Source organism: Mandrillus leucophaeus, unplaced genomic scaffold, assembly GCF_000951045.1.
Source record: "Mandrillus leucophaeus isolate KB7577 unplaced genomic scaffold, Mleu.le_1.0 Scaffold382, whole genome shotgun sequence".
In the NCBI taxonomy this organism is placed as follows: Eukaryota; Metazoa; Chordata; class Mammalia; order Primates; family Cercopithecidae; genus Mandrillus; species Mandrillus leucophaeus.
The window spans coordinates 2,169,384-2,192,936 of record NW_012104054.1 but is presented as its reverse complement, the minus strand read 5'-3'; the positions used below and the strand labels follow the sequence as shown (position 1 = coordinate 2,192,936).

At 41.3% G+C, this 23,553-nt stretch overlaps 1 protein-coding gene across 2 annotated transcripts in view; it reads left to right on the top strand.

Moving 5' to 3' along the window:
• The first annotated feature begins 5,812 nt into the window (after window positions 1-5,812).
• Window positions 5,813-23,553, top strand: part of CEP97 (centrosomal protein 97kDa) — a 42,675-nt gene continuing 24,934 nt past the window's right edge. For both annotated transcript variants that reach the window (XM_011990776.1, XM_011990774.1), the window contains exons 1-6: window positions 5,813-6,593; window positions 8,465-8,607; window positions 9,245-9,403; window positions 10,685-10,786; window positions 13,612-13,725; window positions 14,274-14,440. In XM_011990776.1, the coding sequence (XP_011846166.1) occupies window positions 6,551-6,593; window positions 8,465-8,607; window positions 9,245-9,403; window positions 10,685-10,786; window positions 13,612-13,725; window positions 14,274-14,440 (728 nt within the window). In that variant the 5' untranslated portion in view covers window positions 5,813-6,550. The remainder of the gene's footprint in view (window positions 6,594-8,464; window positions 8,608-9,244; window positions 9,404-10,684; window positions 10,787-13,611; window positions 13,726-14,273; window positions 14,441-23,553) is intronic.

Here is a 23,553-nt window from a genome sequence, read left to right as displayed (position 1 = left end):
GCCTGGGCAACAATACTGAAACTCTGTCTCAGCAACAACAACAACAACAAAAAATCAGTACCTTTTAATGAGTATTTTCCACATGTTAGGCACTATTTGGATTTCTAACAGGATTTAATTGATTGGATTATCACAATAGTGATATAATTGGGGAATGATTAATATTACCATTTTTCACAGGGCAGACCACAGAGTTTGAATCACAAGTCAAGATTACGCGGCTGGTAACTGACAATAATGGGATTCTTCCATGGTCTAGCTTTGGAGCCTAGTCCTCCTTCAGTATGCTAAATAGGCTCTGTGTCTGGGGTCTCCATTGTTCAGACTTCATTAAATTTTTTCACACTTTCCTGATATATAATTAAAAAAAAAAAAACTAGAATCATAGTATACTCACTGTATTGCAATTTGCTGGAAAAAAAAAAAAAGACAAAAAACTTACACCTTGGTTATCTTTCCATTAACCAGGTGTGCTAGTTGGTACCCAGCAAAACATCACCATTCCCATTCTGACTCAAACATAACTGTTCACAAGCATTTCTTACATTGTGGTTTCTTTCCATTGTCATGGATTTTGGGCTCTAGTTTCTCTGGGGCCTTTTGTTAGCCATAGACACTGCAGTGATAATTTTTTGTCTGCTGCCATTATGAAAAACTGATTTTTAAAAATTATTATTATTTTTAGAGGTAAGGTCTTGCTACTTCTAGTACCATTCAGTTTTTCCTAATCATTTGGAGGACAAGAATGAAGATGAGATTTAATCTATAATCGGAGAAGCAGAAGTTGTAGCTTCATGCTCTGTGATTCAGGCCACATAGCCACATTCCTCTCAAGGCGGAAAATATTTTAAATTTCCAACAGCTTTAAGTTTAAATTATTTAATTTCACACTGTGTTGCACAGGTCATGGTGCAGGGGCCTTTCACAGGCATGATCGTACGGCTCTACACCTCAGACTCCTGGGCTCAGGCGTTCTTCTTGCTTCAGCCTCCAGAGGAGCTGGGACTATGGTTGCATGCCATTGTACCTGGCTTGCAAAACTGATTTTTCTTTTCTTTTATTTTAAAATGTAGTATTTTGAATAGGCAAAATATTCATATGATTTAAAAATACATAAATATATTCAGTGAAAAATTTCTCCCCAGCTCTGTTCCTCATCAATCCCTCTGTCCCATTTCCATTTCACCCTTCCCTCAGGCAACTACAGTTAATAGTTTCTTGTGGCTCCTTCCAGAATTCTTTCTAAACACAAATATGAATATATATATGTCTATAAACATATTCATTAAGGCTATAATTACAAAAGTAAAATGTGCATCTGTCCGGGTGTGGTAGCTCACACCTGTAATCTTAGCACTTTGAGAGGCTGAGGCAGGAGGATTTCTTGAGCCCAGGAGTTCGAGACTGGCCTGGGCAATATAGTGAGACCCCATGTGTATTAAAAAGTTAAGAAATTTAAAAAAAACTGCAGCAATAATATTTTTACATCAGTCATTGGAAAGTTTATTTATTTCTTTTTTTGGTTTGTTTGTTTGTTTTTGAGATGGAGTCTTGTTCTGTTACCCAGGCTGGAGTGCAGTGGCAAGATTTCAGCTCACTGCAACCTGCCTCTCAGGTTCAAGCGATTCTCCTGCTTCAGCCTCCAGAGTAGCTGGGATTACAGGTGCCTACCACTATGCCCGGCTGATTTTTGTATTTTTAGTAGAAACAGGATTTCACCATGTTGGCCAGGCTAGTCTCAAACTTCTGACCTCAGGTGATCCATCCACCTAGGACTTCCAAAGTGTTGGGATTACAAGTGTGAGCTACTGCACCTCACTGAAAAGTTTAATATGTAGTTGAACATGAATTCAAAATTCTGGCTGGGCGTGGGGTGGCTCATGCCTGTGATCCCAGCTACTCAAGAGGCTGAGGCTGAGGAATTGCTTGAACCCAGGAGCCGGAGGTTGCAGTGAGCTGAGATTGCGCCACTGCACTCCAATCTGGGCGACAGAGTGAGACCCTGTCTCAACAAAACAAAACAAAACAAAAACAAACGTTACCCGGGCATTGTGGTGGGCACCTGTAGTCTCAGCTGCTTGGTAGGCTGAGGCAGAAGAATCTCTTGAACCCGAGAGGCAGAGGTTGCAGTGAGCTGATATTGTGCCACTGCACTCCAGCCTGTGCTACGGAGCAAGACTCTGTCTCAGCAAACAAACAAACAAAACCAAAATTCTGTCTGTCCTTCTTTTTAGGTTGCTGTAAATTAACAAAATAAATATAAATGCAAATAAAAATATAAGACACCAGTTGAATTTGAATTTTGGATAAACAACACTTTTCTATGTATAGCTATGTCCTAAATATTGCATGTATTACATAAGATGTATACTGCAACAAAACATGAATACTTGGGACATACTTATATTAAAACATTATTCACTGTTATCTGAAATTCAAGTTTAACTGGGTGTCCTATATTGTTTCCAACAACTGTAACATAACCTCTTGGCGTCTACTTGTAAGGATTTTGTGAAAATTAGAGTCGATATATGTAAACTAGTTATCACAAAGCCTACCGCATAGCAGGAGATAAATAATAATAATAATAACTAATAATGAAGAAAGTTAATCTCATTTGGGGCACCTGGATAACCTGTGAATATTGGCAATCTCTCTTTCCATTCCATAGGTCATAGATAAGGAAGCAGGACCAGAAGAGTCTACATATGAATATTAATCAAGGAAGGAGATATTTATAATTTTATGCACCTAAACCTTTGCATGAAGATTTTTTATTGTTAAACCAGGCATGGTGGCCGCCTATAATCCCAGCAATTTGGGAGGCTAAGGCAGGAGGATTGCAACATGATGAGACCTCTGTCTACAAAAAAAAAAAAAAAAAAAAATTAGCCAGGTGTGGTGGTGTACACCTGTAGTCTCAGCTACTCAGAAGGCTGAAGTGGGAGGATTGTTTGAGCCCAGGAGGTCGAGGCTGCAGTGAGCCAGGACTGTGCCACTGCACTCGAGTCTGGGCAACAAAGCAAGACCCTGTGTCAAAAAAAAATAAAAAAATTTTAAAAAAAAGATTTTTTATTGTTAAAAAAATTCTCATAGTTTCCAAATCTTTACAGTGTCAAAATTCTTTACATTAGTAACTTCTTCATTTTAAAACTTGAATGAAAACTTCAAAGTTATATTTACTTCTTTCAAATATGATTTCAATCCTAATTAGTAAACCACCTTCATTTTCTCAAGGTAAATTGTACCATCCACAAATGTTCCAGTTTCTTGTCGACCTAGTCTCTTAACTTCCTGTTCTCTAAACTTGTTTATAATACTCTCCTGAAACTGCCGTTGAAGGTTACCAGCCTCTATTACGACAGTCTCCTTACTGCCTTCTTCCTTTCAATTCATCCTTGTTATATGAGCAGTTTAACCTTTCTACAACACAAGTATCATTATATCAATCCCTCACTCAAAAACACCAAATGAAAACCAGTGGGATGAACGGTGGGAGGTAAGGTGAAGCCAGATTATGGTGGCCCTTGCAAGTTGAACTTCACGTGAGAAGTTTTTGAGAGGGGAATAACATGTTAAAAGGCATTGTTTTACTTAGATCATGCCAGTAACTGTGGCCAGATGAATTAGAGATGGCAAAGATCAGGGTAATCAGCTGTTGTAGGGATCAAGTATACTGTGTTGATAGGAAAGTCTTTCTCACAGGGCCTGGGCCTGCCAGAGAGACGTTACCTTACTGAGAGGTTCATAGTCTTAATTAGTAGAATCCTAATTTGGTTTGAGCTTATAGGGTTTAACATACATACAAAATGAGGCAGTTTAAAGTGTAGCAATTTGATTTTAGGCGTAAAAGCTATTATTTGAAGCGCAAAAGAATTTCTGTGCAGTAATTTTAAAGGGTTGCTGAGTCACTTGGGCATGGGAGACCTTGCCCAGGAACATCTGGCTACTCACTTTAAAAGCCGTGACTATACTTAGCTGCATAAAAAGAGTCCTTTGGCCCTTTCCTCTGGATTCCAGGGCAGATGAACCAGGCAAACAATGTTTCTGCTATTGCTATGAACTTGCAGGAACCTGTGCTTCTTAAGTACCTTTGAAGCTTCCAGGACCTCCCTACCAAGTAATTACCTTGCTTAATTGGAAAGAACTGTAAACCCTTTCCCCCAGATCCCTATGGCCTATTCCAGGGAATAAGGGTTAGCAGAGGCAGTATTCAGGCTTGCTTTTTCCCTTCCCTTCCTTTTCCTTCCCTTTCCTTGCCTTCCCTTCCCTTCCCTTCCTTCCTCCCTCCCTCCCCCTTCTCTTCCCCTTCCCCTTCCCTTTTTTTTTTTTTTTTTGAGATGCAGTTTTGCTCTTACTGTCCAGGCTGGAGTGCAGTGGCATGATCTCGGCTCACTGCAACCTCCGCCTCCTAGGTTCAAGCGATTCTCCTGCCTCAGCCTCCCAAGTAGCTGGGATTACAGGCATGTGCAACCATGCCCAGCTAATTTTGTATTTTTAGTAGAGATGGGGTTTTGCCATGTTGGCCAGGCTGGTTTCGAACCCCTGACCTCAGGTGATCCTCCCGCCTCAGCCTCCCAAAGTGCTGGGATTACAAGCGTGAGTCACCATGCGCAGCCTGAGATTTACATATTTAAGATGTGATAAAATAGTAATCACAGCTTACATGTGAAGAATAGGCTTCTACTTCTACAGAAAGTAGGTAATTTTTACCTGCCAACCTGTGCCAACTTGCAAGGATACAACAGTGGACAAATCAGTCCTTGCTTTGTTCTTACACATATAGTAAGATTGTGTTTTCTAGGTAAGGAGTTTCTTGGTTAAAAGGAAAACAATCCTAGTCTTAATTACCCCTTCAGAACTAGGAAATTTGTCTTTAGACCAAAACAGCAGGAAACAAGGATTGAAAGGAGTTAAAACAAGTGTAGAGAGATAGGAGAACCCAGGAAAGAGGGAATGCTCAGAGAATCCAGTGCCTGGAAATCTAGAAGCATGAGTTACTAGATTTTCCCAAGCAAAAATGATCAGACTTTGGAGACTGCTGTTTCAGAAACAGAGGAGTTCAGAATAAAGGTTGCAAGAGGAAATCGGAGAGCTGGTAGTAGAAAGCAGAAGCTTTTTGTATACTCTGTTTAGTTTCTCACTTCCTGTGAGCACAACTTTGTTACCAACTGCAGCCTGTGCTAATCTTTTCACCTTTTACTTTTGAACTGTTCAGAGTCTACCCATCAAAAGATGGGTACATTTTACTTCCTCCATCAAGTCTTCACTGAAGATTCCAGATTCCATTTCTTTCTCCATTCCTTGAAATCTTACCGAGTTCAGTCACAATCACACCATTTAGCATGTAACAGTTGTATCAAAAGAAAGAAGGCTCGGCGCAATCGCTCACGCCTGTAATCCCAGCATTTTGCGGGTCTGAGGCAGAAGGATTACTTGAGCTCAGGAGTTCAAGGCCAGCCTGGGCAAAAAAAAAAAACAAAAACAAAAACAAAAAAACTCTCTATTAAAGAAAAAAAAAAGTGTGAGCCTGCTTCCTTCCAACTAGGCAATGTAATTCTTGAATTTGGAGACTATATAAAAATATATTTATATAAATAATATATATATTATATAACAGATCATTATATATGTATATTTGGAGACATAGTTTCACTCTTGTTGCCCAGCCTGGAGTGCAATGGTACGATATCGGTTCACCGCAACCTCTGCCTGCCGGGTTCAAACGATTCTCCTGCCTCAGCCTCCCGAGCGCCTGGGATTACAGGCATGCACCACCACGCCAGGCTAATTTTTTTGTATTTTTACTATAGACGGGGTTTCTCCATGTTGGCCAGGCTGGTCTCGAACTCCTGACCTCAGGTAATCAGCCTGCCTCGACCTCCCAAAGTGCTGGGATTACAGGCGTGAGCCACTGCGCTCGGCCTGGAAATTATATTTTAAAGTTATTTTGAATACTCCCTGGAAAAGTTCTTGGTTCATATTTATACCCCTAAGTCAAAAGATTTGTCAAATATTCAAGAACAATCACTTAAACATACTGTATAAAAGTTTCTATTTCGGCATACTTTACTTTTACTTAACTAATTTTTCAAATAAAATGTATCCACTTTTATGATCTCAACAAGATCAGTCATTCCTATAGCGGAGTTGAAAACTTTCAACTTATTCACAATTATCAAAAGAATGGAGCAGCCCCCACAGAGACTTCCAGCAATGAGTTGTCAAATTCAGTCTGCATTAAGTAGCTTCCTTACAATCATCCCGACAGTAAAAGTGTCAAATTTCGCAAACACCTGGACAAGGAAGTGAAATGATCATCTAATAACGCAGTTAATTCATCTGTCAAATAAGCGAGTGGGCCAGCTTCCCTGAGCTCACTACCCTCAGATTCTAACCCCAGCTTCACAATATTAGGCGTAAGCAGCCAATTGGGCCGTCTGGGAGCCGTGCATCCTGGGAGTTATAGTTTCCGGCTCTCTCCTTCAGACTACAAGCTCCACAGAGCCGCGGGAGGACGGTTGCCTGGTATTATTAGCAAGCAGCAAGTATGGCGGTGGCGCGCGTGGACGCGGCTTTGCCTCCCGGAGAAGGTAAGGCGATCACTACCCGAGTCCTAAGGTTTACTCCATGGAACTGAATTAAACAGTGGAGAGGAGAAAGCCTAGGTTTAGAGGTGCAGTTCTGGACCAGTTCTTTTGATGCGGATCTGTGGTCGTCGCGGAGGCGCGCTACCCTCTGGGAGTTGTAGTTCGCCTGCAGTGCCCAGCTCTCCGGTGTCGCGGTGAGGGCCGAGCGGGGAACTACAGCCCCCAGAAGCCTTCGCGCGGCCCGGCGCCTTGGCTCCCGCGCTCCCGATGCTGAGGAGGCGGTGGATTTCGGGCTGTGATGACCTTTCTTGGCCATTTACTTTGAGTCCTGGGTGCCTAAGCGAAATGTTTGGGATCTCACTCTTTCGCTTCACATATTCCCCTCTCTTCTTGGTTCCTGGAACGTTCAGGAAAACCTTCTCTCAGAGACCGCTGACTAGACTGGCTTTGAACCCTGTCTCGCAGGTGGCCAGTGGCTGTGATAAAATCTAGGGGATTATCCAGAGCCCACAGTTCTGTACTCCTTGTTCTACACACGGGTCCTAGGATTGAGTTTGGTCGCTGCCCAGTGGAGCACAGGAGTGTGTGGGTGCTTCTGTGGCCTGAAGATACCTGCCTCTTTGGGGCGCCGGACGCGAGCTCCTTTTGTTTTGGTTACAGCTCCGAGGCTTGGCAGCAGTCAGTCCTAAATCGGGGACAGGGCCCAGGGGTCGAGGCCCGTTTTCATGGCTTAGACCAGGAGTGCATTTTCTGGGAGCCGTAAATTCTTGGGGGAAGAGTTGGTGGATGGTTCGCAGACCTCTCTGTCGACCCCTTGGAATTGTGTACAAAGGCTGTGCACTTTTCTGAGGCAGCACACCCCTTTCATCAGATTTTCAGAGGGGCTCACAACTCCTCACATGTTAAGAGCCATTAGACAATGGGAAAACGTTGAGATCCTCCACGAGAGCAATCTGGCATAATTATTTCCTGCAGTAGTCCTGATCCGGGTGTAAATTTGAAATTGGCCGTTTCTCTGGTCCCGCCCTCTTTGGAGATCGGCTTTTCTTAAACCACACCTCTCAAGCCCACCAAGGCTACTTAACTGTTAATAACAGTTAACATTTACAGAGCACTTTGTATGACCCAGACAATGTTCTCAGTGCCTTTTTTTTTTTTTTTTTTTTTTTTTTTACAGTATCTCATTTTCTCTGTAGAACTACATTTATAAGGCAGGTATTATCCCCACTTTGCAGAGTAGAAAAGTGAGCCCAAAAGAAATCAATAATTTGCCTAATATACCACAGTGGTTAACTGGTGGAACCAGGGTTTGAACGTCTATGTTATTCTAAAGTGCTTTATTGAGTGCCCTGTGGCAGGAACGGGGCTAAGTACTATTCATATGGTTTCTCTTTTAATTCTCATATCGAGCTAGCAAAATGGGTGTATTATCCTATTTTATGGGAGAATTAGTTGAACTATACTTTGATTTTCAAAATCATAGTTTGGGCACTTTAGGGTATGTTGGTAGTTAGGTTGTAAGCTGATGGATCGCAGTCAAAAGTTTAGTAACATTTAAACAATAGTATCTTTACTTAGGCACAACAAATGGAAGTAATCGTTCATATTTAAATGTATACGAAGATTTCCAAAGTATGGAAACTTGAGGAGAATATCACAAATGTAGATTTAATTTGATATTTCTGAAGAAAAATGAGTAATTCAATCTGGTCATGTAGAACCCAAGATTGCTTTAATTTTACAATGTTGATATTATGCTCTACTTTTTTTTTAACTTGAAATGGCATAGATATTTTATAATTCCACCCCTATGCTCAGCTGTTGTACATGTTTTATTTTATTTGTGTTTTCTAACATTTCCGTTTCTTTTCAAGGATCAGTGGTCAACTGGTCAGGGCAGGGACTACAGAAATTAGGTCCAAATTTACCCTGTGAAGCTGATATTCACACTTTGATTCTGGATAAAAATCAGATTATTAAATTGGAAAATCTGGAGAAATGCAAACGATTAATACAGGTAGGTATTGCAATCTGGGAATGGTGACATAGGATCAATTTATTATTAAACAAAACAATAAAATAACCTGACAAAAAGTAACTGTGCAGGCCTAGAAAGCAGTGATTGTTGCCTTAAATTTTTACATGACAGTTTCTTCTGAAGATGAACATACATGTACTACATTGAGAGTAAATTAGAAAAAGAAGCATTGTTAAGAAAAGGAAGCATTTTACTTTTGGCAAAATACTGTGTTACTAAGGTAACCTTTTACCTCGTGATGGGGGTAAAGAGTTCATTCATTCCTTCATTCAAGAAATGGCTACTGAGTCCCTCTTATATGTCTGGCACTGTATTAAGTTTTGACTGAGAGTTTAAGAACACTATTCTCGTGGAACTTACATTCTCAAGTTGTTGCTGTGTTAAATGTCTTAGTAGTTGGAGGAGGTGTGATTGCTCAGCTTTATCTGTATTTTCTATTGCCCAGGAAGAATAACAAAAAACTGATAGTCATACTGTAGAATATTTAGACAATATGTGTGAAATGTACAAAAGGTGTTTGAGAGTGTTTGGCTGTCTAAAACCTTTTAAATCACTTTAATGTGAAATATTTTATATATGTTATTCCTAAAAATAACAATATGTTTCCTTTATACAGTTATCAGTGGCTAATAATCGGCTGGTTCGGATGATGGGTGTGGCCAAGCTGACATTGCTTCGCGTATTAAATTTGCCTCATAATAGCATTGGCTGTGTGGAAGGGCTAAAGGAACTAGTTCATCTGGAATGGCTGAATTTGGCAGGAAATAATCTTAAGGTGAATGGTTTCTTTTTTGTTTACAAAACTGTTCTGCATAAAAAAAAATTCAAGCAGCGTAGAAATAAGTCAAATTAAAAAGTGAAAGTACCCATTCCTACTCTGCAGCTTTAATCTCTGTTAAAATAAACTAAAAATAAATATCATTTTGAAACATATAATATGGCATAATATTCTTTTAAATGTGAACAAAGAATCTATATTGTACCTAGAAAAAAGTAGATCAAACCAGAGTGTTTAGGAGGGAGACTATATCATGCTGAATTAAGCTTTAAGTAAATGTTTAATGCTATACGGGAGAATATACAGTTTTAAAAGTCAGAAGATCTGAATTCTAGACCTACTTCCACTGCTTAGTAACTGTGTAATTTTGGGTAAATCAATACATATTTCTGTGTCTTATTTTTTGGCATGCTAGCTAAGAGGACTAGATTAAATGATACCAATAGCTGCCTTTTATTAAGCCGTTAACGTGTATGAGCTACTGTTCTAAGCATTTATCTGTATTAACTTATTCAATCTCGTGACAGCCTATGAAGTAGATATAGACATTATGCATGTTATAAAGGTGAAGAAACTGAAGCACAGAGAAGTTAAGTAACTTGCTCAAGGTCACGTAGCTAGGAAGTCTGCAGGGCCAGAATGTAAATCCAGGCTGTTTGCTTTTAATCTAAACTTGTAAACTCTGTTCTATACCACCAACTGTCATATATTATTACTATGGTTTCTTTTTTTTTTTTTTTTTGAGATGGAGTTTTGCTTTTATTGCCCAGACTGGAGTGCAGTGGCGCGATCTCAGTTCACTGCAACCTCTGCCTCCTGGGGCCTCCTGAGTAGCTGTGATTACAGGCACCCGCCCACCATGCCTGGCTAATTTTTTGTATTTTTTTAGTAGAGACAGAGTTTCACCATGTTGGCCAGGCTGGTCTCAATCTCCTGACCTCAGGCTATCCACCCAGCTCAGCCTCCCAAAGTGCTGGGATTGCAGGCATGAGCCATAGCACCTGGCCATTACTTTGGTTTCTTCAAGCTGTAAAGATCTTGGATGATATGAACTACTTGGTAGCCGTCTACTCATAGAGAGATAATGAAAGTGTAAGTTTATAACCTGACAATCTACTAAATTCTGTTAGTACTGTCCCTTTTTTCTTGCTAAGTTGTTCTACTCTGCTTCTAGTAATAAGAGGAGGTAAGACACTCTTTCAGCTGCAAAGAACTAGGGAATAATTTTATTTTTTGATTTTGTTTTCATTAAATAATGCGATGCTTTTCTTGTGATAGGCCATGGAACAGATCAATAGCTGCACAGCTCTACAGCATCTCGATTTATCAGACAATAACATATCCCAGATAGGTGATCTATCTAAATTGGTATCCTTGAAAGTAAGTATGTTTTCTATGTTATTTGTGAAGTTTTATAGCAAAATACCAAGAGAACGTAATCTCATTGACCAAAAATTAGCCTGCCGTGTATGAACAGATTGCTTGCTTTATGCTAAGAATTATGGGCTGGGCACGGTGGGTCATGCCTGTAATCCCAGCACTTTGGGAGGCTGAGGTGAGTGGATGGCTTGAGCTCAGAAGTTCAAGACCAGCCTGGGCAAGATGACAAAGCCCCATTTCTACTAAAAATACAAAAAATTAGTGGGGCATAGTGGTGTTAGCCTGTAGTCCCAGCTACTCAGCTGAAGCAGGATTAGATGAGCCCAGGAGGTGGAGGTTGTGGTGACCCGAGATTGGGTCACAGCACTCTAGCCTGGGCAACAGAGTGAGACTCAGTGTCAAAAAAAAAAGAAATTATGTTAGAATACCAGAAATTAAGTATGAAACTTTTTGTTGTTAGTTCTATAACTGATTTATTTTATGTTAAACTGGTCATTGTAGTTAAGGTTAATTTTATTTACCATTCTCTGAACATGATGGAATTCCCTCTATGCCCAACCAACCAATGCTAGTAGCTTTAGTTACTATATATACATAATGTTTGGTGAGGTTGAGATTAGTCATTCCTGAATTTGAGTCTGTCTGTATTTTTTTTGAAACAAACAGTCTTGCTCTGTCACCCAGGCTGGAGTGTAGTAGTAGAATCTCACTCGACCTCCCAGGCTCAAGTGATCCTTTTACCTCAGCCTTCCCAGTAGCTAGGACCATAGGCATGTGTACATCACCACACCCAGCTAATTTTTTGAGTGTTTGTAGAGATGAGATCTTTTTTTTTTTCTTTTAGATGGAGTTCTGCTCTGTCACCTGAGCTGGAGTGCAGTGGTACAATCTTGGCTCGCTGCAGCCTCTGCCTCCTGCGTTCAAGTGATGCTTCTGCCTCAGCCTCCCGAGTAGCTGGGATTATAGGCGACCACCACCACACCTGGCTAATTTTTTGTATTTTTAGTAGAGGCAGGGTTCATCACATTGACCAGGCTGATCTTGAACTCCTGACCTCACATGATCCTCCTGCCTTGGCCTCCCAAAGTGTTTTGATTAGAAGCCTGAGCCACTGCACCTGGCCAGAGATGAGATCTTACTATGTTGTCTAGACTGGTCTCAAACTTGTGGAATCAAGCAGCCCTTCTGCCTCAGCCTCTCAAAGTGTTAGGATTACAGGCGTGAGCCACTGAGCTGACGAAGTCTGTTTTTTTTTTTTTTTTTTTTTGAGACAGAGTCTTGCTCTGTCACCCAAACTGGAGTGCAGTGGTGCAATCTTGGCTCACTGCAATCTCTGCCTCTCAGGTTCAAGCGATTCTCCTGCCTCAGCTTCCCGAGTAGCTGGGGCTACAGGTGCATATCACCACGCCCAGCTAATTTTTGTATTTTTAGTAGAGATGGCATTTCACCATGTTGGCTAGGGTGGTCTTGAATTCCTGACCTTGTTATCTACCTGCCTTGGCCTCCTAAAATGTTGGGATTACAGACTTGAGCCACGGCGCTCGGTCCTAAGTCTGTTTTTTTTTTTTTTTTTGCATTCAGGATTGCTGTTTTTAAAGTAATAGGTGTTAGTTAATAGTCAAAATTAATTTCACTTAAAAAAAACATGTAGCATATAGCACTTTTTATGGAGGGGAATGTATCATGCAGTCAAATAAGTAACAGTTGAAATCACAGTCTTGAAAAACATATGTAGGACGTTTTAAATATAGTTGCCTCACTGTATATTATTAGCATCAGATAGCATCAGATATATTCATTAAGCCCTAGAAGCAGTATCTTAGTTCAGTTTTTCCCAGACTTTAGCAGAAATCATTTTTAGCAATAATTATTCTAAACAATTTGATGTAGCCAGATATTGTTCTGATAGATGCTAAGAGAATTCAAATGAACCAAAGATGATTGAATTTTTTTTTTTTTTTTCTGGAATAGAAGCCTGTTTATCTGATCAGAATCCTGGGTGTTCAGTTTTGGGTTTATTCTTGGTTGTTGCTGACTTAATATGAATCAGCTTTATCTGCAAGTAACACATTCTACCTTCCCCTGGTTTTTAGTTACCTAGAGAATACAGTTGCAATTATGGTTGTAGGTTATTACTCTCTTTTTTGGAAAATTTGCTTTATATGTGGTTTTAATGACTTTTTTTTTTTTTTTAATTTGAGACACCAGAGTCTTGCTGTCACCCAGGCTCAAGTGCAGTGGTGCAGTCATGGCTTATTGTAGCCTCGACCTCTTGGGCTCAAGCGATCCTCCTACCTCAGCACCCCCAGTAGCTGGAACTACAGGTGCACCCCATCATGCCTGGCTAATTTTTTGATTTTTAGTAGAGACCAGGTCTCACTATGTTGCCCAGGCCAGTCTCAAACTCCTGGGCTCAAGCAATCCTCCCTCCTTGGCCTCACAAAATGCTGGGATTACAATGCAAGTGGGTGGCATGAGCCACCACTTGTGGCCTCTATTTTGATATTTTAAAAGAAAATGAACAAGTGTGTTAGAAATTACTCAGTGTCTCATAACTTAAATCTCACAGCATGCCTAGTTGCTATGCGAAGCATATGTTTTTGGACAAGTCTTTAAAATATCGTTAGGATGTTGATATGAAAGCAGAGTTGGACCAGAAGATCATCAAGGACCCTTGTAGCATTAACAGTCTTTGATTTGTGTGTGATGAGAAATAAAATAAAGTAGATTCCTTTATTCTTATATGTACCACTTTGGTGTTGTCACAATAGGCCAATTTATTTGTAATCTTTTCATTTGTAATTCATACTGTTTTTACTTTCAAGACCCTGCTTTTACATGGAAACATCATCACCTCTCTTAGAATGGCACCTGCTTACCTACCCAGAAGTCTTGCTATACTTTCTTTGGCAGAAAATGAAATCCGAGACTTAAATGAGGTAAAATTTGAGGGTATTTTGTGAGATTCAGGAAGTTGGAAAGCCTAGGAAAGACACAGGAAAGAGTTGTGAGCTTACTTTTAGACTGTGAGCATCTTGGAAGAAACTGCCATTCAGATGAAACGCTTGACTCTAGATGATCGTTATTTTTTTTTTCCACTTTTCCTTAGTGTCAGTGGGTTATTAAGGTCTAATTTCCTTTGTAAAGCTGTAATTATCATTCCACTGGGAGGCAACTGATGGTAGAGGGACATCTGTGTTATAAGGGTTTATAAGACTCCCTGTCCGCATTTCCTGGCTGCTGTGATGTTTTTAAAATAGGGTTATTTCTGCTAGGAAACAGTGCTGATACTCGCCAAGGGATTTTGTGCAGCAGGGACAGATGGCTGTATTGTTGAAACTTTGGAAGTCAATGGACACTTGTCACTTTTCAGAACAAGAGGGAAATTATCACATTCTCAAATGCTGCCAAAGATGTGTAATCAGTGGAAACCTTGTGCTTGACACTGAATAGTCCTTTTGTTCAACAAAAATATCTTTTGTTCCAGATCTCTTTTTTGGCATCCTTAACTGAATTGGAACAGTTGTCGATTATGAACAATCCTTGTGTGATGGCAACACCATCCATCCCAGGATTTGACTATCGGCCGTACATCGTCAGCTGGTGCTTAAACCTCAGAGTCCTAGATGGATATGTGATTTCTCAGAAGGAAAGGTGAACATGCCCTCTTTAACATCACAAATGTTACTGAAAAGACCATTTCTAGTTTACTACAGATTAATAGAGTATTTCTTAAAATGTGCATTTAGAAATCAAGAGTGTTAGTGCAGTCATATAGCAGACTATGTGCTGGTCATTTAGGATTTTTTGTCATTTCCAAAAAAGGATAAGAAATAAATATTGGCCTGGTGCAGTGGCTAATGCCAGTAATCCTCGTGCTTTGGAAAGCCGAGGCAGGAGGATCACTTGAGCCCAGGAGTTTGAGACCAGCCTGGGCAACATAGGGAGAACGCATCTCTAAAAAAAAAAAATTAGCTGGGCATGGTGGTACACACCTATAGTCCTAGCTGCTTAGGAAGCTGAGGTGGGAGGGTTGCTTGAGCCCAGGAATTTAATGTTAACAGTGAGCTATGGTTGTATCATTGCACTCTACCTTGGGTGACAGAGTGAGACTCTGTCTCTGAAAAAAAAAAAAAAAAGAAATCTCGGCCCCAGAGGTTGGAGCTAGTAGTCTTAGTGCCCTACATACAACAATTTGATTTCTAAAAATTCTTTTGTTAATCAGTTGTTTGGAGCTTGGAACACTTTTGCTTAAAACCATCATGTTATAGATCCTGTGTAGGATCTCAGATCAATCTCGCAAAAGCTTGTAATATATTAATCTTTCACATATATAGGGGCTGTATTTTTTTTTTTTTCATTTTATTTTCTATTTATCTTCCAGCCCCAAATGTCATGTAAGGGCAGTATTAGTAACATCATAGAATTCTCCAAATACCCATTGATAACTCTGGGAAAATGCAGAGTTTTAATTTGGAACTAGTAGCAGACATGGTGATTGGTCCACCTCTCCTTTTTTCTTTTTTTGAGCTGGAGTTTCACTCTTGTTGCCCAAGCTGGAGTGCAATGGCGCGATCTCCGCTCATTGCAACCTCCACCTCCTAGGTTCAAGCGATTCTCCTGCCTCAGCCTCCTAAGAAGCTGGAATTACAGGCATGTGTCACCACGCCCAGCTACTTTTGTATTTTCAGTAGAGACAAGGTTTCTCCATGTTGTTTAAGCTGGTCTCGAACTCCTGACCTCAGGTGATCCACCCACCTCAGCCTCCTGAAGTGTTGGGATTACAGGTGTGAGCCACCGCACCTGGCCAGGTCCTCCCCTTCTTATACCTGTGAGGCAGCAGAAGCAAGATTTCCCCTATCTGTAGATCATTAATAGTTTCTGTGGCTTGGAGCTGGGATCCCTGCAGAATGGAGTCTTCTGGATCCTGGTACATGATCAGTGGAATGAGAGCTTTAGGGGAGGTAAGGAACTAGGATATGGCAAGGAGGGAGTGGAATTGGGATAGTGAGAGTTGAGATGACTTTATTCTCTCTACTATGCTTCATTTCACTTTTTCCTCTCAGTATGTACACACATGCATTATGGACTCAACACATACATTCTCCGTCACCTTTTTTTGTTCTTCTCTACTACAGACAGTAGTTATTTCAGGAGTTTCCTGATGGGAGGATGGGTGGTAGATTACAGAGTGTGTCTCCCTTCTCTGTCTCTCTGCTGTTTTGCATAGTTTCTGAGTAAAGCAGGGGGCTGTGAGGAATAGCAGCCAAGAGCTAGATAGTGGTGGTGCTGGTGTAGGGTGAGGGACATATGTCAGGTCTAGTTTGCCTACCAGAAAGGGTGGCTTTTTTTTTTCCTGCTGTTAATGTTGCTCTGAGAATAAATCTTATTTTGTTTCAAACTGTGACTAGTTCTAAATCTGGAATATGGGTTTACTTGGATAATCCTCTCTACAGTTGTTGACTTTTTCTGTTGGAGTAGTACTGGCAACATTTTCATGTCTGAGAAGCAGCATGGTGATGTGGGCAGAGATAAAGGGTTTGGTGTAAAGAGAGACCCACAAAGAGAGGTGAGACCTGGTTACGAGAGACAGGGGAAAGCTTCACTTTTTTCTCTGCTATCTATTAACTGTGTGGCTTTGTCAAGTTCCTTAGGGCTTTTCTGAGCCTAAGTTTCCTCATCTGTAAAATGTGAATAGTAGTACTACCTAGCTTTCATGGATGTTAGGATTAAGGATGATGTATAGAACATAGGACTGGTCATATAGTAGGTGCTTAATAAATGGTATTATTTTATAAGGATAGAGACTAAAGGTTGAAGAGTTTCTTGAAACTAAAGAGAGTGTTAAAGGAGGCAGAAAATATTTGTTGATTGGATAAATAATGATAAAAAAGTCTGTGTTTCTATACTGTGGAAATGGTTTTATTCCAAGTGACTTTAAAGTGAATTTGAATCGGCCGGGCACGGTGGCTCAAGCCTGTAATCCCAGCACTTTGGGAGGCCAAGACGGGCGGATCATGAGGTCAGGAGACCGAGACCATCCTGGCTAACACGGTGAAACCCCGTCTCTACTAAAAAATACAAAAAACACTAGCCGGGCGAGGTGGCGGGCGCCTGTAGTCCCAGCTACTACGGAGGCTGAGGCAGGAGAATGGCGTAAACCCGGGAGGCGGAGCTTGCAGTGAGCTGAGATCCGGCCACTGCACTGCAACCTGGGCGACAGAGCAAGACTCCATCTCAAAAAAAAAAAAAAAAGTGAATTTGATTATTTTTTGAGCTTTCTCCATAATGCTTTGCAAACATTTAATTTCAGAGACTTCAGGAGATAGGGAAGAATGGGCTCCCACCTGGGGTAGCCTCTCTCTCTGGGGTCGTCCAGCACTAAAGAAGTGTTGGGGGGTGGCTGGCAAGATGGCTGAATAGCAGCAGCTCTGGTCTGCAGCTCCCAGCAAGATCAGCGCAGAAGGCGGGTGATTTATACATTTCTAACTGAGGTACTGGCTCATCTCATTGGGACTGGCTAGACAGTGGTGCAGCCCACAGAGGGTGAGCAGAAGCAGGGTGTGGCGTTGCATCACCTGGGAAGCACAAGGGGTCAGGGAACTCCTGCCCCTACCCAGGGGAATCTGTGAGGGACTGTGCTGGGAGGAACAGTGTACTCTGGCCCAGATGCTAGGCTTTTCCCATGGTCTTCGCAACCCTGCACACCAGGTGCCTGTGCCGCTGGGGCCCTGGGTTTCAAGCACAAAAGTGGGCGGCTGTTGGGCAGAGACCAAGCTAGCCCTACGAGTTTTTTTTTCATACCCCACTGGTGCCTGGAACACCAGTGAGAAAGAACCATTGACTCCTCTGGAAAGGGGGCTGAAGCTAGGGAACCAAGTGGTCTAGTGCAGTGGATCCTACCCCCACAGAGCCCAGCAAGCTAAGATACACAGGGATGAAATTCTTGCTGCCAGTATAGCAGTCTGAAGTCGGCCTGGGATGCTTGAGCTTGCCGGGGGAGGGGCATGTGTCTTTACTGAGGCTTGAATAGGTGGTTTTTCCCTCACAGTGTAAACAAAACCTCCTGCAAGTTCAAACTGGGCAGAGCCCACCACAGCTCAGCAAAGCTGCTGTAGCTGGACTGCCTCTTTAGATTCCTCCTCTCTGGGCAGAACATCTCTGAAAGAAAGGCAGTAGGCCCAGTCAGGGGCTTATAGAGAAAACTCCCCATCTCCCAGGGACAGAGTACCTGGGGGAAGGGGCAGCTGTGGGCGTAGCTTCAGCAGGCTTAAACATTCCTGCCTCCTGGCTCTGAAGAGAGCAGTGGATCTCCCAGCACAGCACTTCAGCTCTGCTAAGGGACAGATTGCCTCCTCAAGTGGGTCCCTGATCCCCGTGCCTCCTGACTGGGAGACATCTCCCAGCAAAGGTTGACAGACACCTCATATTGGAGAGCTCCGGCTAGCATTTGGTGGGTGCCCCTCTAGGATGAAGCTTCCAGAGGAAGGAACAGGCAGCAGTCTTTGCTGTTCTGCAGGCTCTGCTGGTGATAGCCAGGAAAACAGGGTCTGTAGTGGATGTCCAGCAAACTCCAGTAGACCTGCAGCAGAGGGGCATGACTATTAGAAGGAAAACTAACAAACAGAAAGGAATAGCATCAGCATCAACGAAAAGGAAGTCCCCACAAAAACCCCATCTGAAGGTCACCAACATCAAAGACCAGTGGTAGATAAATCCATGAAGATGAGGAAAAACCAGCGCAAAAAGGCTGAAAATTCCAAAAACCAGAATGCTGCTTCTCCCCCAAAGGATCACAACTCCTTGCCAGCAAAAGAACAAAACTGGATGGAGAGTGAGTTTCATGAATTGACAGAAGTAGGCTTCAGAAGGTGGGTAATAACAAACTCTGCCAAGCTAAAGGAGTGTGTTCTAATCCAATGCAAGGAAGCTAAGAACCTTGAAAAAAGGTTAGAGGAATTGCTAACTAGAATAACCAGTTTAGAGAAGAACATAAATGACCTGATGGAGCTGTAAAACACAGCACGAGAACTTTGTGAAGCATACACAAGTATCATTAGTTGAATTGGTCAAGAGGAAGAAAGTATATCAGAGATTGAAGATCAACTTAATGAAATAAAGCATGAAGACAAGATGAGAGAAAAAAGGATGAAAAGGAACGAACAAAGCCTCCAAGAAATATGGGATTATATGAAAAGACCAAACTTACATTTGATTGGTGTATCTGAAAGTGACAGGGAGAATGGAGCCAAGTTAGAAAACATTCTTCAGGATATTATCCAGGAGAACGTCCCCAACTTAGCAAGACAGGTCAACATTCACATTCAGGAAATACAGAGAACACCACAAAGATACTCCTTGAGAAGAGCAACCCCAAGACGCATAATCGTCAGATTTGCCAAGGTTGAAATGAAGGAAAAAATGTTAAGAACCAGTGAGTAAAGTCGGGTTATAAAGGGAAGCCCATCAGACTTAACAGCCTATCTCTCTGCAGAAACCCCACAAGCCAGAAGAGAGTGGGGGCCAATATTCAACATTCTTGGAAGAATTTTCAACCCAGAATTTCATATCCAGCCAAACTAAGCTTCATAAGTGAAGGAGAAATAAAATCCTTTATAGCAAGCAAATGCTGCGAGATTTTGTTACCACCAGGCCTGCCTTACAAGAGACCCTGAAGGAAGCACTAAACATGGAAAGGAAAAACCGGTACCAGCCACTGCAAAAACATACCAAATTGTAAAGACCATGAACACTACGAAGAAACTGCATCAATGAACGGGCAAAATAACCAGCGAATATCATAATGACAGAATCAAATTCACACACAACAATATTAACCTTAAATGTAAATGGGCTACTAGCCCCAATTAAAAGACACAGACTGGCAAATTCGATAAAGAATCAAGAATCATTGGTGTGCTGCACTCAGGAGATGCATCTCACGTGTAAAGACACACATAGATTCAAAGGGATGGAGGAGGAATATTTACCAAAAAAAAAAAAAAAAAAAAAAGCAGGGGTTACAATCCTAGTCTCTGATAAAACCGACTTTAAACCAACAAGTATCAAAAAGACAAGGGCATTACATAATGGTAAAGGGATCAATGGAACAAGAAGAGTTAACTATCCTAAATTTATTTGCACCCAATACAGGAGCACCCAGATTCATAAAGCAAGTTCTTGGATACCTACAAAGAGACTTAGACTCCCACACAAAAATAGTGGGAAGCTTTAACACCCCACTGTCAAAATTAGATCAATAAGACAGAAAATTAACAAAGATATTTAGGACTTGAACTCAGCTCTGGACCAAGCAGACCTAATAGATATCTACAGAACTCTCCACACCAAATCAATAGAATATACATTCTTCTCAACACCACATCACACTTACTCTAAAATTGACTGCATAATTGGAAATAAAACACTCTTCAGCAAATGCAAAAGAACAGAAATCATAACAGTCTCTCAGACCACAGTGCAATCAAATTAGAACTCAAGATTAAGAAACTCACTCAAAACCGCACAACTACATGGAAACTGAACAACCTGCTCCTGAATACTACTGGGTACATAATGAAATTAAGGCAGAAATAAGTTTTTTGAAACCAATGAGAACAAAGACACAACATCCCAGAATCTCTGGTACACATTTAAAGCAGTGTGTAGAGGGAAATTTATAGCACCAAATGCCCACAAGAGAAAGCAGGGAAGATATAAAATCAACACTGTAACATCACAATTAAAAGAACTAGAGAAGGAAGAGCAAACAAATTTAAAGCTAGCAGAAAGCAAAAAATAACAAAGATCAGAGCAGAACTGAAGGAGATAGAGACACGAAAAACCCTTCAAAAAAATCAATGAATTCAGGAACTGGTTTTTTGAAAAGATCAACAAAATAGACAGACTGCTAGCAAGACTAATAAGAGAGAAGAATCAAATAGACATAATAAAAATGATAAAGAGCATATCACCATTGATCCCACAGAAATACAAACTACCATCAGAGAATAAACACCTCTACACAAATAAACTAGAAAATCTAGAAGAAATCGATACATTCCTGGACACATAGACCCTCCCAAGACTAAACCAGGAAGAAGTCAGAGCCCTGAATAGACGAATAACAAGTTCTGATATTGAGGCAATAATTAATAGCCTACCAACCAAAAAAAGCATAGGACCAGATGGATTCACAGCTGAGTTCTACCAGAGGTGCAAAGAGGAGCTGGTACTATTCCTTTTGAAACTATTCCAAACAACAGAAAAGGAGAGACTCCTCCCTAACTCATTTATGAGGCCAGCAACATCCTGATACTAAAACCTAGCAGAGACACACACGAAAAAGAAAATTTCAGACCAGTATCCCTGATGAATATTAATGCAGAAGTCCTCAATAAAATACTGACTGACCGAATCCAGCAGCACATGAAAAAGCTTATCCACCATGATGAAGTTGGCTTCATCCCTGAGATGCAAGGCTGGTTCAACATAACGCAAATCAATAAATGTAATCCATCACATAAACAACCAGTGACAAAAATCACATGATTATCTCAATAGTTGAAGAAAAGTCTGTGGATAAAATTCAACACCCCTGGCGGGGCGCAGTGGCTCACGCCTGTAATCCCAGCACTTTGGGAGGCCGAGGTGGGTGGATCATGAGGTCAGGAGTTAAAGACCAGCCTGGCCAAAATGGTGAAACGCCATCTCTACTAAAAATGTAAAAATTAGCCAGACGTAGTGGTGGGCACTTGTAATCCCAGCTACTCAGGAGGCTGAGGCAGAGAATTGCTTGAACCCGGGAAGTGGAGGTTGCAGTGAGCCGAGATCAAGCCACTGCACTCCAGCCTGAGCGACAGAGCAAGACTCCATCTAAAAAAAAATTCAACACCCTTTCATGCTAAAAACTCTCAATAAACTAGGTAGTGATGGAACGTATCTCAAAATAATAAGAGCTATTTATGACAAACCCACAGCCAGTATCATGCTGAATGGGCAAAAGCTGGAAACATTCCCTTTGAAAACTGTCACAAGACAAGGATGCCCTCTCTTACCACTCGGTTCAGCATAGTATTGGAAGTTTTGGCCAAGGCAATCAGGCAAGAGAAACAAATAAAGGGTATTCAGATAGGAAGAGAGGAAGTCAAATTGTGTTTGCAGATGACATGATTGTATATTTGGAAAACCCCATCATTCCAGCCCAAAATCTCCTTGAGCTGAAAAGCAACTTCAGCAAAGTCTCAGGATACAAAATCGATGTGCAAATATCATAAGCATTCCTATACACCAATAATAGACAAACAGAGAGCCAAATCATGAATGAACTTCCATTCACAATTGCTACAAAGAGACTAAAATACCTAGGAATACAACTTACAAGGGATGTGAAGGACTTCTTCAAGGAGAACTACAAACCAGTGCTCAAGGAAATAAGAGAGGACACAAACAAATGGAAAAACATTCCATGCTCATGGATAGGAAGAATCAATATTGTGAAAATGGCCGTACTGCCCAAAGTAATATATAGATTCAGTGCTATCCCCATGAAGCTACCATTGACTATTTATTTTTTTTGAGATGGAGTTTCACTCTTGTTGCCCAGGCTGGAGTGCAATGGCACAATCTTGGCTCACTACAACCTCCACCTCCTGGGTTCAAGTGATTCTCCTGCCTCAGCCTCCCTAGTAGCTGGGATTACAGGCATGCGCCACTACGCCTGGCTAATTTTGTATTTTTAGTAGAGATGGGGTTTCTCCATGTTGGTCAGGCTGGTCTGGAACTCCCAACCTCATGTGATCTGCCCGCCTCGACCTCCCAAAGTGCTGGGATTATAGGCATGAGCCACCATGCCCTGCCGGAGTTTTCAGTTTTTAAAGTCTGCCCATCTTGGATGTTATTTGCTAAGAACCCCCAGGTTAAAGTTCTCCATTTTGAAATGTATCCTAGATTCTTTGATAACGTCCTGTAGCGAGATCTTGATTTGAGTGTATGTGTCACCCAAAAGAGTAATTTGAGCAGTAACTAAACCTTGTGGTGCTTTGGCTGAGCCGTTTCTCAGAGTTAAGCACACCTGTGGAGAGACGAGCATCTTCGTGTGGCACCTCAGTGTTTGGAGTTCTTTCCGAATGTGTTTAGATCTGTTTTACTATTGACAGGACCTTGCACAAAGCTATAACTCTATTGCTTAGTTGGAGATCTTATGGGAGCAAAACCTTGGAGAAAGTTAATATTCCTTTTTAAAATTATTTAAGTTGAAATTCCTAGTGCTAGATATTTTTCTTCTTAATTTTTAGAGATAGGGTCTCGCATTGTTGTCTAGGCTGGAGTGCAGCGACAAGATCACAGCTTACTGCAGCCTCAACCTCCCAGGCTCAAACGATTCTTCTGCTTCAGCCTCCCGAGTAGCTGGGAATACAGATGCTGCCATCAAAAAAACATTAGCCTAATTTTTAAAACTTTTTTGTAGAGATGGGTTCTTGCTATGTTGCCCAGTCAGGTCTGGAACTCCTGGGCTCATCGGATCCTCCTGCCTCAGCCTCCCAAAGTGCAGGGATTACAGATACAAGCCACTACACCTAGCCAACATTCTTTTTTAAAAGGGATATTTCAAATACATAGGAAGTTAGAATAACATAATGAACATCAGTGTACCCACCGTGCAGCTTCAACAATTGTCAATATTTTACCGGTCTTGTTTCATTCCACGTTTTTTGTTGGAGTATTTTTAAAGCAAATATCAGATATCCTTTTATTCAGTACTCCTT